This window comes from Glossina fuscipes, unplaced genomic scaffold (genome assembly GCF_014805625.2).
Source record: "Glossina fuscipes isolate IAEA_lab_2018 unplaced genomic scaffold, Yale_Gfus_2 61, whole genome shotgun sequence".
Classification (NCBI taxonomy): Eukaryota; Metazoa; Arthropoda; class Insecta; order Diptera; family Glossinidae; genus Glossina; species Glossina fuscipes.
In genome coordinates, this window is record NW_023998433.1 from 5,435,255 (window position 1) to 5,453,503 (window position 18,249).

Genomic DNA, 18,249 nt, shown 5'->3' on the forward strand with positions numbered 1-18,249 from the left:
GGACAAGTATTTATGTAATAAAACTATAATGTATTGACATTTATGTAGGACGTCTCAGTGTTATCCGCCCTAAGCCGAAAATAATTTGTATTGTTTATATTAAATTTGCCATTATTCCCGAGTTTTCGTTATAGGCAGCTTCTTTTCACTCTCATAAGAAATAGAAAAAGCTGTAAAAAATAACGCGGTTATTGACTTAACCTCTCCTCATTAATCCTACACATGATTTTTACTTTATATAATTACCTGTGAAATGTTGTTAAATTGTAGAAAAATATATTTTAAGGTGCGTATAATATACATACGATACACGTTTATATATATTTTCACTTTACCTTGCATTACGCATTAAGTAAAGTTAGGTATAAAAGAATTCAGCTTACGTCGAATACAAACAGTTCTTTCTTGTTTTACATTAAGTATTGAAATGAAATCATTTTGGTAACGAATGCCCGATTTCTATGTATCAGTACCTTTATAGTGAACTTATGCATTGTTTTCTTATATTAATTTTATATTTAAAATTACTCTGAGAAAAATAATTGGAAAATTATAAAGAAAAGTTGAATTTGTTGTAAATTTTATTTTAATAACTCGTTCATCAAAAAATTGTAGGAATTTTTTTCAAAAAATAATTTTTTAATTTCATTTTTGATTCCGTATATATCCTTAAGCACAAATCTGTTTCAAAGTCGTAGATAATCTTTTGAAGGTTGAATAGAAGAAATTCGGTTTGACATATAACGACCTGTAGCAGATGTGTGTCATATAAGTGTGATGCTATAATATATTTTCAGAGGGAATTTCATGCCTTTCATGCTTTGCAATCCAAGAAACTTACAAATTGTCTTAGGATTTATTCATTGGAACTGCTTACATAATTAGGATGGTCTCCCCTGAAATGGTCATTAACTTGAGTTATTTCTAGACATTAACATTCTCCACATTCATAAGAGTTCGGACGATTCATATATAGCAGTTATGCGTTAAATACATAATGGAGAAGAGATAAGACATTTATATGTATATATATATATATACCGTGAGGCATACTACAGATACCCCCATCAACACTTTCTTACTTGGGGATGAGTCAATTGTTAATTCGTTACTAAATTTTGAATCAATACCTATTATGGCTCGTAAGTTAAAATTTTTGCCTATTTTGGCAATACATCTATTGTTAGTTAGATCACGTCCACTGAATTAAATTTCTTGCGAGTGTTGTACAAACTAAAATTTGCTATGGATTGTAATTTAGACGATTTTGCAGATTACACTGACACTACGCCTATTTTCAAATGTAGTTAGTGATCATCAACGAAAATAACAGACTGTAGTAACAGAAAGGAACTGAAAAATGAGTATGATAAACACTGTGCGGTCGTAAATTACACAAAAAAGAAGCGTGCCGGATTTCAAAGATAAGTAGATTGTGCCTGCGCGGCCGGCAAAAGCATAGATGCGCACAATAAAAAAAACTTATATCTTGCGCTTATTAAAGATATGTGTCTATGAACACATATGGGGGATCTCTGATGCTTATTACTCATTGCTGCAAAAAAGACAATAATTGCTTAATCTTAATGAAACATATGAAGTCGGAATTAAAAACTATTTACTTCGGAAGAAAATCATAAATATTTCAGTATGAATTATATATTTATGTGTATACGTACATATGCATATATATATCTAAATATAAAGTGAACTTAGATTGTCTACTTAATTAGTTAGTTAGTTAGTTATAATAACGGGCAAAGGGTTTTCTATTCTACCATAGTTTTTTAAACAATAACACATGATAATACATACACATCTAAATGTGATAATGCGTACTTCATTAATACGTATATGTGTAGGTAAGTATGCACGTGTGTAATATAATGTAATGTAATGTAAGGCACATTTTATAAAAAACAAATAATAAGTAAATGCACTCGATCCATATAAGCGAGTGTATAAATACATGGAAATACTGAGATGTTTTCTATTTATAACATTCACATTAAATTTAAAAGCACCTTCATTGGTATGCACAATATGGATACAATTGAAATTAATTTACCGAAACTTGCGTTGTTCGTAGTTGCAGTTGAGGTACCCATTTTATATTCCATATCCAAATCAAAGAGTAAATCATGATTCCGTGTATAAAATTGATGGATATCACTTATCTAAAGTATAGGAAAAGAAAATGGATCAAGTTCACCTGTTAGTAATTATTTATTTAATGTTCACACAAAAATTGACTTATTCAGTCTGTTAGTCACTTATTATATAAATTTGATCACGTCCGACTACTCTCACTATGCCAATGCCAGTGTTCGTTGTTTGGATTAATGTGTTCTTTTCGAAAATCTGTCATCCTTCAGAAACTAAAGCGGCCTAAGTTACGCTCTTTTATTCTTCCTATATAAATACATCATCTTTTAGGTTTCTTTTAAAATTTTCCAAAAAATTGTTATTTCATTATGGATTTAAAAATGTAAGGACTGAGAAGACGACTGCACTAAAAGGTATAGATAACGATATGAATTTACCTGGCCCACACTGGGATTAGTTTGTGGGATCTATATTAACTAATTAGATGTTTTCGACATAAGATTTCAACACGCTACACGATTAGTAGCAGAATCGAGTTATTGAAAACTAGATTTGCTGATGAACGACTAACGAAAATTGTTCTTGATAAATCTTTAATATGGAAGCATTAAGAAATTTTAACCTCGCATTCTTCAATGTTACAAATTAAATGCAGAAATTTTCTTTTGATACTCTTGTGTGTTAAGAGACGTCCTCTCAATTGACTGAACTCTTGGCAAGAAACTGCAACGGAATCTCAAATATATGTTGATATCTTAATAAACGAGGGTTTACTTGGTCAAGAATAAATAGTTGTTGAAATGCATATTGTATTTTAAAAAATTTCAAACCGCTTACGTACCTCATTCCATCCATATTTATTTCTGGCTTGAACTATAGCCTCATAGACCGCATTATGCTCTAAATTCTTTATAACATACGACATTAAATAGTGCGTACTATCCGATCTAATTGCTATAGGTTTAATGTGAAATTCGTGCCATTTTCCTGGATGTTGATACGTTTCATTCATCTAAAGAAGGCATATACAAATTTGAAAATACGAAGAAGAAAAATATTTTAGTATAAATAAAGAATCTCGATAAATAAATAAAATAATGATAAGAACATAACATAACAATAGTAAAAAAATGTACCAATAATCGTCGATATAATAATTTCACTTCTTCCAAGGGTGGTATAGATTCAATTGTCCATGTTAAATTATAATGATCCAAAGTGCCACTAAGCGCTGGTGATATGAAATCAGCTGGTCCCGGCCTGCCCGATACTTCAATGTACTTTTTTGTGCGACCAAGTGCATTATCAGCTACACAACTATAGTTTCCAAAATCCGAAGATTGAAAGTTTCGTATAATTAAACTGTAACGATCATCCCTTGGATACATAGATCTCCTGTCCGTAGGATCCAAAAGAAATGAATTTTGATACCACATCATCTATAGAACGAAATATAAATTGAAACCAAAACAAAAAATTTTAAACCGATTTTCACGTTAATTAACATAGGAAAATAGTTATATTCCCGTTGTCGCGAGACTGGTAGATATTGCTTAAACGTAAAGAGTTTTCCTATTTATATTATATATATACGTATACATCTACACATACATAATGGCGTTAAAAAAGGTTCCGTTTAAGTCAGAAGAAGATCTTTTATTTATTGTAATTTGATAAGTATTTGAATGTGCAGCTTTCGTTATGATTATATGGCAACACTTAAAGTTGCCTACATAATAAACTATCTATGTCGTATTCTTACAAATCAATTTCAACACTATTATGCATTAATAGGCAAATATTGACCCGTTCCTGCTGATGGGTAAGAGCCGAAAATGTGAGACATTTGTAGTCTTTATATGCTACGTAAAAAAACATGAAGAGTGAAAAGAAAAATATTTTCTTCACGAACTCATAGACTTTTGGCAGTTGCACAGTTAATTGATCGGTTTGCAATTGAATGACATTTTCATTTTTTGTAATAAAATTAATAAAAATTTATAAAACTTTATATGAGTACATACCTCTGAGTTGACGTCGCCATGGACAATACAGACTAGTTCTACATCGTAACCTTCGGCTGCATGGACCCAAGATTTTTCAACAGTAATTTCCGGTGGTGCTAAAAAAAATAAACAGTAAAATTGACAATAAAAAAAATTTTAGGCAGTTTCTGAGTTCGTTTGATTTCTTCTTACTTACACAATATTGTCAGTTGTATGTCCATTGATACTCTTTCCTTTACGCCATTATCGGCTGAACATTGATATATGCCGGCATGATGCCGGTCGACATTTTCCAGTATTAATGTCGAACTGTCCGATAAGTGCGTTGGCCCGGAAAAAACATCCTTTTTAAACCAATATATAGTTGGCACTGGATTACCGGAAGCTTTACATTCAAGAGTAACCGTGCTGCCTTTTCTGGCCGTAACTTGACCATTGTGAGGAAGAGCTCGTAGCGTTGGCGGAACTATGAAATGAAAAGTAATTTTAAGTCTATAAAGTATTCTTTTACTCATATCGCACGATAGCTGCTTTTCCATAATAACTTCGATTCATCAGCGGCAGGAAGTGATGTCACGAAACTAAACCGGTGTTAAATTATATCGTTTATTTGAATTATAAAAACATATTTTTCAATAGGAGGCCGACCTTTCCTTTTTATATAAAATGCTTACAGTAATTTGAAAAAATTAATTTATCCTATTATATGAACCAAATAACCAAAAATATTACAAAAACATTTAAAAATTTCGACCATAACCGAAAATGCATCGCTATCTCACTAACCACCCGCTTAAAACAGTATGTTTCAAGTGATGTTTTTCTTCATTGTCACAAAATATGGTGCACCTTCTTGTGACATGACAAATCAGCATACAATTTGCGAGTGAATAGTCCTTAGCATTCTTTGTGCCGTAGAGTTTAAACAGTCTTATAGGAGCTTGATTTGCTTTTTTCTCCGTTAGCGAAAGAAAAATAGCAAAATAGCGTAAACGGATAATTTTGGTATTGAATAGAACCGTCTTGTAAAGTGTCCACTTCCTATATCAAACCCCATCTTCTTTTTTTTCTTTTGTGAGGTAACATAGTATGCGTTATCTTTCCATATTTTTTATGCTGCGAAAGCATGTCACGCTAGCTTCGACAATCCAATACATCACTTACCCAGTATTTCAACTGTATGTACTTGATCGCGATTTTCCTGATCACCTAATTGGCATATGTAATCGCCGGCATCTTGCGTTTTTACACCATTGATTTGTAAATTGTAATCTCCAACAATTTTAAAGCGCGGATCTCGTGTTATTTTCAAGTGACCAGCTGTTAGCACCGATGAACCTTTTCTCCATAATAAAACAAATGAACCTAAGTTTTGTACTTTGCACGGAAGTTCAATTGTCTCGCCAACAATCACTTTGTATAAATGGCCGCGGGATAAAAATTTCGGTGCTACAGTAGGGGGATCATTTTCAAACGAACCATTGGGAAATGATTTTACTGTCAATAGATATAATTATAAAATATTTAAATACGTAATTAAGCGATATAGTAACCTGGTCTAAAAAGCTGAAAGATCAACAGCAGACTTAAAACAGTAAACCACATCAAACGTTGCCGCGTATACCACACTAAAGTCATCTGTAAGAAACGAAAAACTATATTTTCATTATAAGTTTTATGTGGGAGAGAAATTTTTAACTCAAATATAATAAAAAAAAAATTGTTCGCAATAATCAAAAATGAACTACGCAAGTCCATTTAACAAATGTTCGATTTTTTTTCATTCGCCTAATTTAAAGGGCCAAGCAATTGTACCTAACGGAACTATTTAAAAATTACAAAATGATATCGAAATTGCCCCTTTATCTATTCTGCTAACACATACAGAATCTTATGATCTGACAGAATCTTTGATCAATAGATGAATAATTCTTTCTCAATAATACAAATCTTTGACCGACCGTATGACATGTTACTCCATCTCCCGATTAACTTTATTGTAAATAGGATACATAATCAATAAACATCGAGAATATTGTTCTTGCCGGTGTTGGCATTACTCAATGCAATTCTCTGCGCACTCTATATTAGTTTGTTTTTAAAGTCTAAGTTCAGTAATTCACTGCCTCCAAACATTCTATTGAATTAGTGTCCTAGCTCTTATTAATTTATTTAATGTCTTTAATATCATCGTAGACCCTCTAGTGTCACTTGTTATTCCGATGGCCAATGATGAGTGATCATAAAGTCCAAAGAGTTACAATCCATAGCGCTTATACAGTTATAAAAAATGTTATCTAAAAAACATAATTTGTTTACTTCTTCTACACTGTTTACTTCTTCAAGACCCATTGAAAAAACGCTTTTCCTGCCATATTGCCGCCATTGACAAGTTATTATATTGTTTTCTAAGCAAAGCGTAATAGCAGTTGTCCATTTGGAATTTGGCGGAAATATCTAGTGAAAAAATTGTATGAATTTGATATATTACCACATCATTATTACATTTTATATTAGTTTTCTTTAGAATTTTTTACATTTCATCATTGGTTGTTAAAGATTTCCAGTAACTTTGCGCTTTATTATTATAAGATATGTATTCAAAAGGTAAGTGGAACAAGTACAAGGCAAAACCATGATAAACGATGAATAGCACAAGAGTATTACAATCCTTTGATTGTGAAGTACCTTCTGGATTTATCTTTTATCTACCACACACACACATTTCTTAAATGGTTATATATTAAAAACTAATATATTTTGCCACTAAAACATTTCAAAACCTATTAAGATACTTATCAAACATTGATCAGATCGGTGACAGATTGCTAACAGCTGCAGCTTAACAGATAAGAAAAAAAACATTTCAATAAGTGTTAATCTAAAGATAGTGGTAGACTATGTGAACCACCCATACTAAGATAAAATCAAAACACTCCTATCATTCCTTTACTTTAAAAGAGAGAGTAATTCGGGATGTTTTTGCAGTGAAAAAATGGCATTGTATTAAACTTTATGCAAGATTGTACTTATGAAAAGTGACCAAGAATGTATATCGGTACGTACGTTGCAAAAGCATATAAATATTATGCGTTAGCAGTCGTGATGAACGTTGTAATAGACTGTAATAAGTTGTTGTTTTCCTTTATTAAATAAATTTTCGTTGACTTTATTTCAAAGTTTTAGAGATTTTGGATTATATTGCATTTGCAGGCGTATTACTGTTAAGATCTAAATTAATGTGATTTTCTTAATTAAACGAGATAAAGTACTCAAATATGCATCCGCTGTATATACAAATATCTAAGTGTAAATTGCATTTACTTAGATAAAAGATTAATTAAACTTTATGAGTAAAGCGAAGTTCAGGAGATAAACATTATTGGCTAGTAATATATTTATCTTTATACATATGCGTATATGTATGTATATATGTATGAATGTGTAGTATAGGTAAAGAATAGTATGCTCCTTTGAAGGTGTATGTACATATATCAAACATACGTGTGCTTGTATTTGTGTGTATATGTTTAACGATATAGTTTTTGCATTTAGTTATATATATATGTATATATGGAAATATTCAAAGTTTAACTGCTGCCCATTTTCACGAAGTGTATTTATATATATAATGCTTACGTGCGCACACACAAACCCATATAAACATACATACACACACACTTCCAAGCCCATACAGGCCCACACAAACAAACCCACACTCAATCACATACAATTAAAGTCAAAATTATTATATTTATTATATTAAATATTTTTCTCACTGTAGTATATTATTATTAAAATTTAAATTACAACCGTCGCTTAAAGAAATTATTATCCTATGAGTGTAAGTTTCTTCAGTTTTTTCCTTTTGTTTTATAATATTACACTGTCTTGTCGGTTACAGAATTTTCAGTAAGGAGACGATTAAATTCTAATAAGAAAACCGTACATGGTGTGTATGTATTTATATTACTAGAGACTTACCTTAGCTTAGTTTTTTGTGGCTATGAATGTCACCTTTTCTTGTTAAAAACCGTTTAATCGTTTTTCTCTCTTGCCTTTTGCTAAAACTTTCTCTCTTTTTTTAAATACAAGTATATTTAATTCATTAATTTTTCCATATGTTGCACGATTTCATATTATTTTTCTTTACCAAATTTTATTTTATTATTAATAATTACGATTTATTTTTTACTAAAAATTTCTTTATTACCCACAATTTGTTCTACTTTTGAGAGAAACTTTCGTAGCATTCCAGGATAGACAAGAAATTTGTATTTACACTTTTATTAATATCGGAGTTATTATGGCGCAGGCGTCAGAAAGCGTTTTCTAAAAGCTTCAATTCCACAGGACTTACATATAACGTGTTGCTGTAAGCTTTTCTTCCCTTTGCAATTCAATTCTTATCGTAAGTGCATATATGCTATATATATATATGTACGTACATGCGTATGCATGTTTGCACGCATTGGCTTATGTACATATTTCTATAATCCCTTTGCTCAATGTGTAGGTGTGCATAAGGAAATATAGTGAAACCAGCCATATGCATGTATGAAGTCGTTATCAATTAAAACCTAAAGTTCGAGAAAGGAAATATCCATTAAAAGTGAACCGTTTTTAAATAATTGACATTTCTTAGTGTTTATGAATTTTATAATTATAGTTAGGTGGCTTTATTCCAATGTTCAATCTTTATGCCATTGATCTCTTCGCAATTAGATCAGAAGTTTTAATAGATAAACAACTGTAAATTTTAGTCTCTCTTCGTTAACTGTTCATCTTACATTTGAAAGAACAAAGAGGGCGTGAGAAAGCGAGAGAGAGAGCGAGAGAGACAGAGTTACGTAAATACCTTTACAAGACCGGGCGCATCAGTATACAGATATTGAGTTGAGAAGCAATAAGGCAATGTTCAAAATATTTCCATTAAGTTAATGTGGTCGTGTGGTCTCCTTTCGCTCAAATATAGTGATCGATTTAAATTTATTCCAACTGAAATTGGTTTTAACCCTAACCCGTACATGCTGAGCCTCTGAGGTTCATTTAAATTTTAAACTTTAATTTTTTGATTAGATCATATTGCATTTCCAAAAAAAATGTTTGATTTTAACTTTAAAGAAACAAAAATTTGTAAATTTACAATTAGCCACGAAGTCAAAATTAATGCTTGTCACTTTTATAACAAATCCTACGCTCACAATCAGAAAGGAATGCAATGTCTTGGACAGGAAGTACTCAATTTATCCAAAATATAGGACTGGGATGTATTGAAAAACTGTGCGTATCATTTCAGAACCATGATCGCACTATCGAATTTAATGATTTCTTTACGAGCCATCAGCGAAATCGACGTTTATGCAGAACTATAATAGCTGTGTAATGTCTGTTGTAAACATTCTTCTGACCGTAAAAAATGAAATTATAAGTTTCAAGTTTGACAAAAGGATTGGAAATTCTTGTACGCAGATTGGTCAAAATCCGTTACAAGACGCGTCTGCAATGCAATATAAACTGAGAACACTTTTGCTTTCTGCGACTTTTTGCTTGTTACTCACAAACTACAATAGAGACACGATAGAAGTTTCCACTTGTATTCTACAAAAATATAAATAGTAATCAGCCACGCTCATCCAACAATATAGACTATGAAAATTAATTATTTTTTATTCTTTTTTAGGATAAAGATGATGATAGAAAAGACTCGATCACAGCCGAATATAATTTTTTTAGTTGCTTTATTTTTATACTTTACACCACTTGTGGTATAAGACTGACTTGATACAGACCGATCTTTTATTGTTATTTATCAAGTCAGAACCGACTTCTGAAACGATCTAAGCTTCCCTGTCCACCCTGTTCTCTTGTGTGCAATCTACATTCCGAAATTTATGCGATATTGTAAATGGTTCGCGTCGAACCACTTTCTCGACCACTTCCCGACACACGTCGATGTTCCATCTCAAGCATTGCGAATACAGACCGCTATTATACCTTATATTATAATTTAGTGATTACTATATAATTATTGAAACGGACAATAAATTTAACGAAAGATTTACCCTTCTTTAATTATTTTATTAAACTAGAACTAATCCCTGGAAAAAACAAATTAATATTTTGTTTTAATATCAAGAATATTTTTATTTGTTTCTTTTCATTCATAGTTAATACAACGTTTTTGACTTTCAAGGATTCCTTCAAAAAAAATATAATTGTTCATAAAAAAATTCATTGGGGTTATTACGTAGCCGAAAGTCAGCTGTCGCCTTTGTATAAAAGCGAAAGCTAAATTTATCTACGACTATAAGAGAGTGTAGTAACTTGCAGTTTCATTTGCAATAAATTGCCATGAAGAGTAGAAAATATTTTTGTAGTAGAACATGATTCAAATCTTTATTGTTTACATGAATTAACAAATTATAGGAACAATTATGTCTTATTTTTAATTTTTTTTTTACCATTTTATTGTTGCCTTGATCTGCATTGACACTGGTATTACTCAATATTGCACTAATTTACGCAGTTATACTTTTCCTCCACGAATATTTGCATTTTCTTAATGGTATATAAACGGAGAGAATATGCATAGATAATACGGTAGGTCTCAGGCTTAGTTGAAGAAAAAAAGGACTACATTATTCTCACTTATTTTTAGCGCATTTGTCGTACAAATTGTAACAGAACACCGAAGGCGGGAAAGAGCACAGTCCAAATATTCTCCATGTCGTAAAGAACATTAGAAGTTATCACAAAAATATAATATCGCTGGAATGTCAAAAATTCGTCATCGCCAACACTGTTATCGCATATGTACGAAACATTTGTAGTTATGAAAAATTTCAGAAAAAAGAGCTTTTTCCAAACATGATTTCCTATTAATGTTGTGACATTTACCTTTGGCATTATACATCAATTTATTCATACATCTAAACATAATAAATTTGTGATTCTCGATCTGGCTCACAAAGTATACTCTCGTGGATGTGGTCTATTCTGCGTTTAATTTGTTTTTCGAAAATATGTACAATCGTATGGCAACGCTTCTAATTTCGTCAGTACAACGGGAATCAAGAAAACTTAGATAAATGAAAATGTCCTTCAATTTATGTCGGATAGTTAGTAAAGATATAAAATGCTTCAACGTGTCCTACAAACGTTATTTCTTAGGAATATCAAACAAACAAGAAAATGAAGAAGACACTGAGTCTACTAACTTTGTTGATGATAAAATAGAAACTCCGAAAATTAACCGCAATAAGTCCGGTCTGACGACAGCTGATTGGAATAGACTTCATAATCGTCGCCCTTACAATGTAGCACAATCTTGGGTTCATTTAACCGAAAAATATAAGCGCAAAATGTTTGGGCAATACGGATTTGAGAGCAATATAAATCCTCGGATATGTTTCCCTACAAAACTAGATATTGAGGCAAAACTGCGGTACGATAGCGTTGCAGAATCACATATGTTAATAGACATGATGAATGCAGCTAAGGAAGAAAGAGAAAGGCAAAGAGCAAAGGTTTTGAAGAGGGACGAAGAGATTAACAACAAAATGAAAAAATTAGATCAATGGAAGCAAGATTTGCAAAATAAAATTGACAAAAAGGAAGCAGAAGTTCTGGCTATAAAACAACGCAAAGAACGCTTGATTGAGGAAGTGCGACATCATTTTGGCTTTAAGATTGATCCCCGCGACGAACGCTTCAAAATAGTTTTGGAGCAAAAGGAAAAAGAGGAAAAGAAAAAAATGAAGGAAGGCAAAAGACAAGCAAAGGAACAAAAGTTAATGTCAAAATTGATTTCCACAACAAGCCAGAAATAATTTTATTCATATTTCACAATAATTACAATAAAAATCATGAAATTGCTAACTTGCTAACACAAAAATTCTTTTCAGACACATTTTCTTTTTTAGCCAGCTTAGTTTTACTTGTTTTGTTCTGGATTGCTTGCCCCTGAAATGAACATCAGCAATACAATTGGAACAATGTACATCCACTAAAAAGAAAAAAAGTTGAAATACATTATCATATTGGACATAGTCCTCTTATACTTACGTATTTGGCGAAGAAACCTCTAGTGTCTTTCGTTTCTCCCCGTTGTCTGGCTTCACGCTCACGTTCTAGTTTTTGGATGTAACCTGCTGTGTCCGGTATCGGAGCGAGATCAGTATGCTTAATTAGAACATCTGTGGTAAAGTCTTGTAATATTAATGATTCTAATTCAAAATCTGGGCAATCGTCAACGCCATTCATTTGCGGCACCATATATGTTATCGCGTTGACATAACCACTGCCATCGATGGATATCCAAAACTCGTCATTTAGCTGGTTGTTTATTAAACTGCAGAATTTATTTGCCGTTAAAAAAGTCCGCCTTGCACCGCTCATATAAACAACCGTAGCTCTAAGCCGATAAAAAGCATTTTTGTACACAAATTTCTAAAATTGTGCGCTATGTTAACATAAATTTTATCGTTACAATTTTCGCATGCGCTCTTTTTACCTTGGATGCATTTTTTTCATCAGTAAACAATGACTTCTGATTTATACTAGATATTCCTGAATTAACATTTGAAACGGTTATATTTCCGCGATATGTAAAACTATCAGGAATCTCCGGATTTACGGCATGATAAAGTTCGATATGTATAGAACCGTCATACTCCAAATATGCCTGAAAAATGCCTAATTAAATAAATTCAATCAAAGAGCTTGTATTACCATTCCGAGCTTAGCTAAACTAAGAAAAGTCAACGCCGCTAGCATTAACATATGCATAGTTAATTCCTTCACCGTTTTTCTCATGATTTAAAACAATTTAATTTGTAGTACAAGTCGAGTACAAACTCATTAAATGGATTGTCAGAATAATTACAATATAAACGACGGCCCTGCCAGACTTCGGGCAAAAGGAATATTCATTTCCACACTTTGCTTAAAAGTGACTGCACTGTTTTTTAATATGAATTAAAAAGAAAAAATTTTCCTTTTACATGAATTGTTTCGTTTTAACACAATTTTCAATATTCTACGAATTTTTTTTATGAAATTTTCTGATGAAGCTTTGTTTTTGATATTTCCATGAATTTTTCATTCTCACTCCTCATAAATATGCGTTACATTTTCCAAACCTCAGTTAGCATATGTCGATTGCATGCGATGAAAACAATGTATATTTTTTTTACGCAATTTAATCTAGTTTTTTCAAAGCATAGTTTATTTTTTATTACATATTTAATGTATGAAAGTGTATAAGCACGAAATAAATTCTTAAGTGAACTCTAACAGGAAGTTTTCAATATTGTTTATTGCACTGTTCCGTTGCTTTTTTAGGTGTGAAACCATTTAGCCAATGTCTTTTTTACACGGATTTTTGGGAACCTATGTATCGTGGAGCAAGGGAATCAGGCGTGTTATATTTTATCTTCAAAATACGTTTTTACAAACAATCATAACCAATGTATTCGAAATACGGCATCACAGGTCATGCACAGATATATAGCTATATGGTGTAGCATAAATATTGAAATCTGGCATATTTAAGGAAAACGAATGTGAAAATGTACCATTATTCGATTTTTGCTGATTTAGAACGAACTTCGCTTATATGGCTTATTGGCTTAGCCCATCTCCACTAAACAACCCAAAAAAAAAAAAAAGAAAAGAATTATATGGCAAAGAGAAATTGTAAATTTACCTGGATGCATTAAATAAAATCTGCAATCTGATCAAACATGAATTTGGGTTTATCTGGTCTCGGATGGCGCGCTTCTATCAATTGATAAACTCAATGCGACTGTTACTATGTGTATGAGTGAAGAAAAATCGACCATAAAGAGAATCTTCCAATAAAGGGTGTGACTTTAAAAATCGCATCGTTTTTGAACTGTCAACATAGAATTATTACGATGACATTTTGGATATAAAAATTGGGTTTTTTAAACGTGTTCGTTGGCAGGATGTTGAAATGTATAAACAAGGTCACGATATTTTAAATAAAATTATTCATAGTAACGACGCTGACGTGCATTTGCCATAGTATTTCAAGAAAGTAACGTATCCCACCTGTGAGTCCGAAAAACAAAGAGAAATAGTCATACTAGCTCCTCACACAAGACCAGTGACAATTTGGCGCAGCTGTCGCACAGACTGTGTAATTGGGCCATACTTTTCGAAAACGCTGTCGATTCGACTATTCCAGCGTTACTGAAAGATATTAACTAAATTCTTGCTGTTCTAAAACTAATAATATAGATGCGAACAATGTTAAATTTTTGTAAGGCGACGCCACATTTCAATATTCTACGTATTTTGCATCACGGCGCTTAAAATAATAAATTTAAATTGACACTTTCCCCCAGAATGGTTTTCTATGACATGTTAAGAAGAAATTACATATTATGAGACATTTCGCAAGCAACATTTATGCAACAAAATTATCACATCCAAGATTACGGCATTTCGACAACGTAAATAAGCGCTATTAAAGAGAGCAAAAACAAAGGGAAAATGAGCACAATTACTGGGGGATAATTACGTAGCTGAAACTTAACTTGCGTACATTCTGAACATGTATGCAATCTTCTGGTGAAGTGTGTATGTGAATTAATGGTACAATAGAAGCACTTGTGCGTGTTTATGCACCCGTTTGCCTAGGTTTGCATTATTTGGGCTTGTGTGCGAAAAACAAGACATTTGCAATTACAAACAATTTATTTATTATCCCACAGAAAATTTTCATCGAAACATGAAGAACATAAAATGTAGAGATCCGCCTGAGTAGCCGAAGGGGAGGAACCTCGACTAGCAAGTCAATGGTCGTGGGTTCGAATCTCAAGTGCGGTAGAGTTTTTAATAAAAGCCGATAGCCTTAGATGCTAGTGCTTTTAAGAGTTTAGTCTTAGAATTTATTTCTGTGGCGAAATTAACAATAATAATAATAATAATAAAAAGTAGAATCAACGAACATAAAAGGTAGAATTATCAAACGATAAAACGAAAACTACCTAGTCCATCTGGTCGTTTGTTTTTTCTCGCAAACATATACTTATATGTATATCATAGCGTATATTCACAATTCAAAAGGATTGCATATGCTTCTGCTTTTCAAACGTTCAAGCCAATGTGACGTCATGTAAAGAAACTATTACCAAAATTACAAATTAATTAAAAAATGGCTTCTAATAATAACGAAACGTAAAAATTCATACGTAATAATCTTACAGTTTGAATTAAAAAAAAGGTTTGAAAATGGTATTTGGTTTTCCCTGTTCCACGTTTTTTATAGAAGGCTATGGCATAATAATTTTGTTGCGGAAATGTTTTTAAATGTTCTATCTTGTAATGTATAATGTTTCAGTAACACTGCAATCAAGTAACATTTAAATGTTTTTGCAATTGGTCTAGAAATATAGAAAAGAAAAAAAATATATATATATATAAGAAATATAAAAACCATACTCTCTACTCAAAAAATTTAATTCTTTGATTTTCTCTCCTTAATACTGTAATTTATTATCGGAATTACGCATTTTTTATTTAAATTATATACTTTTAATAAAGGAGTACCGAAAATTTGAATCCAGGATATGCGATGTCATGAGATTTACGTTCCTTTTTATGTACGTGAAACATTTTTTAATCAAATGCTTTGATTAAAGAGGGGAATGATTGCACGAAGGAAATTCACTTCAAATTCTTTTTCTGAAAACCTTTCAACAGATGCCCTGTAATTAATGAAATTGTAAAACTAAGAATTTGAATACACCATTTTCTTTTCATATTACCGTGCTGCATCGCGTATCATATCGTTTTCCTCCTTCTTGCTGCGTATAATATTTAAAATGCAATTTGCGTATTCTACAGCATCAGCCGCTAAGTAACCGTTTTGACTTCCTTCAGAAGTCTCAATAATATCTAATAGAGGACCGCCAGTCTTGTGTGCCACCATAATAATACCCGCCGCCATACATTCAACAATACCAATGCCGAAATGCTCGTTCCACATGGTATGTATGCCAATGCTAGCTTTCTTATAGAGTTCAATAAGCTCGAGGTAGGGCACGTTAACTTTGAATTCGACGTTATTCTCTAGAGATAAATGTTTGGTAAGATCTTGTATGTTTTTAAGACGTTCGTAATCCTCATCATTACGACACGAGCCAACGATCACCAAATGTATTTGAGTCCACATCCCTTCGTTACGGTTCAATAATGTGCGCAATTCATACATAGCTTGTAATTGAAGTGGATGATTTTTCTCTGGCCTGAACTGGCCTATTGATAATATTATTATTTCATTTGAGTTTTCGATGTGTTCAAGACTTTTTAAATGCAGTACTTCACATGGTGGATAAACTCGATGTGTTTTAAAAGGGACATCCCACAAGTCTAATATATGATTTTCGGTCCACGAAGAGTTGACCATTATAGTCTCTGAACATTGCCCAACCCAACCGTAAACCTAAACAAAGAACATAATATATGTGATTGATATATATATAATGAACTAACCTTTGCGAATAATCTATAATAAGTAACCTTAAGCCACGTCAAAAATGGGTTGCGCACGACATAACTGCGATTATTATGGGAATACTCTCGTTGCTGGACGCGTCTTAGCATATCGATACTGATAATCGGATAATGAACGTAGCATCCAACTTTACAGCGTCCAATATAACGAAACAGAGGTAATGTAAAAGCATATCCCATTGTGTCGATATAGATATCTGGTGGATGTTTCCAAAGTCCTTCCAAGCCTAAAATAATGGATCCAATACTTTGACCCAACAATGTGAAATATGGATATCTTTTCGCTTCAACCCAATGCCGACATTTTAAGTACACAAATGTAATGCTGTCCTTATCCAGGCTTATGTCAAAGACATCCTTAGCTTTTCCTAATATATTCTTTGGTGATGTTTCGATGTCGCCAGTGTAAATAATTACTTTAACATTATCATATTTTGCCTGCAAAGAAATTAGATTTTTTCGTCACCGTGAAAACTCCGAGCAGCATATTTCTACACCTAAGCTTATCATATTTGTTCGAATGAACATCAAGATTTGACTAAATAACACAATTTTCACTTACTGAAGACAGTTACCTACCACTTAGCGCAAAGCTATGAAAATTCCAAGATTTTGTTTTTTATTTCATGCTTTTTATCGAAGGTCGCAAGTTACCTACGAAGTAATGTCAACATTTTTAATCTTAATCCAATTGGTTTCTCAGGTGTCAACTATTGTGGGCGTGGGTACGAATGTGCAGCCATCATTTCCAGACTCGCTCTGTGATATTGACTCATAACACATATATGCTAAATTTTAAATTCCATCGTTGTTTGCTGCTATTACAACGTAAAAGACTATAAAATGACACAGAATCTTTGGAATGTACGTGTTGTATGTTTTGAGACAAATTTCTGAATGTGACAAATGAGAAAATGGAACTTATTTTCTTCCATCTTTATGTAGCTTTCGGTTCGATCTTGAAGTCTGAATGTTATACATTATTTAAAATTACGCTGTGTTGAGACCCGTTTAAGAACAAACGTTAAAAAAGTTCTAACTGAAGTAAACATTAACAATACCTGTAGCATACTAAAAGGGCTCTAAACCAAATTGCGTCTAGCTCGCCGAAATTGGGGGCCCATAAACGAAATTTGCTCTACAGAATTTTTATAATTTTTATGTGTTGTAAACGAAAGTGAAGTGTAATGTGTAAATTTACTTCACAAGCCAGTATCATTCAAAGCAAGTTAGTTATAAAACGTTTATAATTAAAATAAACAATATGAATAATAAATTACAAAACAATACATATAATGATTATGTTGAATAATATGAGCTATAAATTAATACTAATTAAGTTATTGCCAACGTAATTTATTTAATTAACAGTAACATTTAACTCACCCATCTAAAACTCGCAGAATGTACATTTGTGAAAAAAAACTAAACAATTAAATGACTTTAAAACTACCAATCGTTGTGTGTAATGTGACCAATCATTTCGAAGGATTTGAATATGCGTTGCAGCCTATTGAGAGTCTCTTTTTTTTCCAAATGCGATAGGAGATACAGAAGGCTTTAGGGTTTTTCGTTATTCTTTAGGGCTTTG

General features: G+C 32.1%; 4 protein-coding genes across 7 annotated transcripts in view; 1 reads left to right on the forward strand and 3 right to left on the reverse strand.

Moving 5' to 3' along the window:
* Window positions 1–597: 597 nt before the first annotated feature.
* LOC119637859 (limbic system-associated membrane protein) lies at window positions 598–8,255 on the reverse strand. 3 transcript variants are annotated; one of them, XM_038034238.1, is made up of 8 exons: window positions 8,097–8,255; window positions 5,666–5,750; window positions 5,277–5,609; window positions 4,309–4,578; window positions 4,131–4,228; window positions 3,243–3,545; window positions 2,948–3,118; window positions 598–2,177 (listed from the first exon to the last, which is right to left on the reverse strand). In XM_038034238.1, the coding sequence occupies exons 2-8, from the start codon at window positions 5,748–5,750 to the stop codon at window positions 2,004–2,006; spliced, it is 1,434 nt and encodes a 477-aa protein (XP_037890166.1). In that variant the 5' UTR covers window positions 8,097–8,255; the 3' UTR covers window positions 598–2,003. The 3 variants fall into 3 exon arrangements, with proteins under 3 accessions (XP_037890166.1, XP_037890167.1, XP_037890168.1); XM_038034239.1 differs by lacking the exon at window positions 8,097–8,255 and adding an exon at window positions 7,892–7,988; XM_038034240.1 differs by lacking the exon at window positions 8,097–8,255 and adding an exon at window positions 7,179–7,304.
* Window positions 8,256–11,062: 2,807 nt separating this feature from the next.
* On the forward strand, window positions 11,063–12,009 carry LOC119637854 (growth arrest and DNA damage-inducible proteins-interacting protein 1). The gene has a single exon (XM_038034232.1). The coding sequence runs from the start codon at window positions 11,204–11,206 to the stop codon at window positions 11,942–11,944; it is 741 nt and encodes a 246-aa protein (XP_037890160.1). The 5' UTR covers window positions 11,063–11,203; the 3' UTR covers window positions 11,945–12,009.
* Window positions 11,988–12,994, reverse strand: LOC119637855 (ER membrane protein complex subunit 10). Its single transcript, XM_038034233.1, has 4 exons — window positions 12,846–12,994; window positions 12,628–12,798; window positions 12,180–12,563; window positions 11,988–12,120 (listed from the first exon to the last, which is right to left on the reverse strand). Exons 1-4 carry the CDS (start codon window positions 12,927–12,929, stop codon window positions 12,049–12,051), a joined length of 711 nt encoding a protein of 236 aa, XP_037890161.1. The 5' UTR covers window positions 12,930–12,994; the 3' UTR covers window positions 11,988–12,048.
* A 2,711-nt stretch (window positions 12,995–15,705) lies between these two features.
* Window positions 15,706–18,249, reverse strand: part of LOC119637950 (GDP-Man:Man(3)GlcNAc(2)-PP-Dol alpha-1,2-mannosyltransferase) — a 4,131-nt gene continuing 1,587 nt past the window's right edge. For both annotated transcript variants that reach the window (XM_038034426.1, XM_038034425.1), the window contains 3 exons: window positions 16,638–17,096; window positions 15,911–16,587; window positions 15,706–15,850 (listed from right to left, as the gene is read on the reverse strand). In XM_038034426.1, coding sequence (XP_037890354.1) covers window positions 15,766–15,850; window positions 15,911–16,587; window positions 16,638–17,096 — 1,221 coding nt within the window. In that variant the 3' untranslated portion in view covers window positions 15,706–15,765. The remainder of the gene's footprint in view (window positions 15,851–15,910; window positions 16,588–16,637; window positions 17,097–18,249) is intronic.

Bases quoted from the DNA above. Each gene is read 5' to 3' on its own strand.
- LOC119637855 (XM_038034233.1), bottom strand. From the start codon at position 12,929: ATGAGAAAAACGGTGAAGGAATTAACTATGCATATGTTAATGCTAGCG. The intron at 12,564-12,627 runs GTAAAAAGAGCG...GCACAATTTTAG, and splicing joins ATGAAAAAAATGCATCCAAG to AAATTTGTGTACAAAAATGC. The intron at 12,121-12,179 runs GTAAGTATAAGA...TTTTCTTTTTAG, and splicing joins GAGGTTTCTTCGCCAAATAC to TGGATGTACATTGTTCCAAT.
- LOC119637854 (XM_038034232.1), top strand. From the start codon at position 11,204: ATGAAAATGTCCTTCAATTTATGTCGGATAGTTAGTAAAGATATAAAA.
- LOC119637859 (XM_038034238.1), bottom strand. From the start codon at position 5,750: ATGACTTTAGTGTGGTATACGCGGCAACGTTTGATGTGGTTTACTGTT. The intron at 3,546-4,130 runs GTATGTACTCAT...TTCGTTCTATAG, and splicing joins ATGGCGACGTCAACTCAGAG to ATGATGTGGTATCAAAATTC. The intron at 2,178-2,947 runs GTACGTAAGCGG...CCTATACTTTAG, and splicing joins ATAAATATGGATGGAATGAG to ATAAGTGATATCCATCAATT.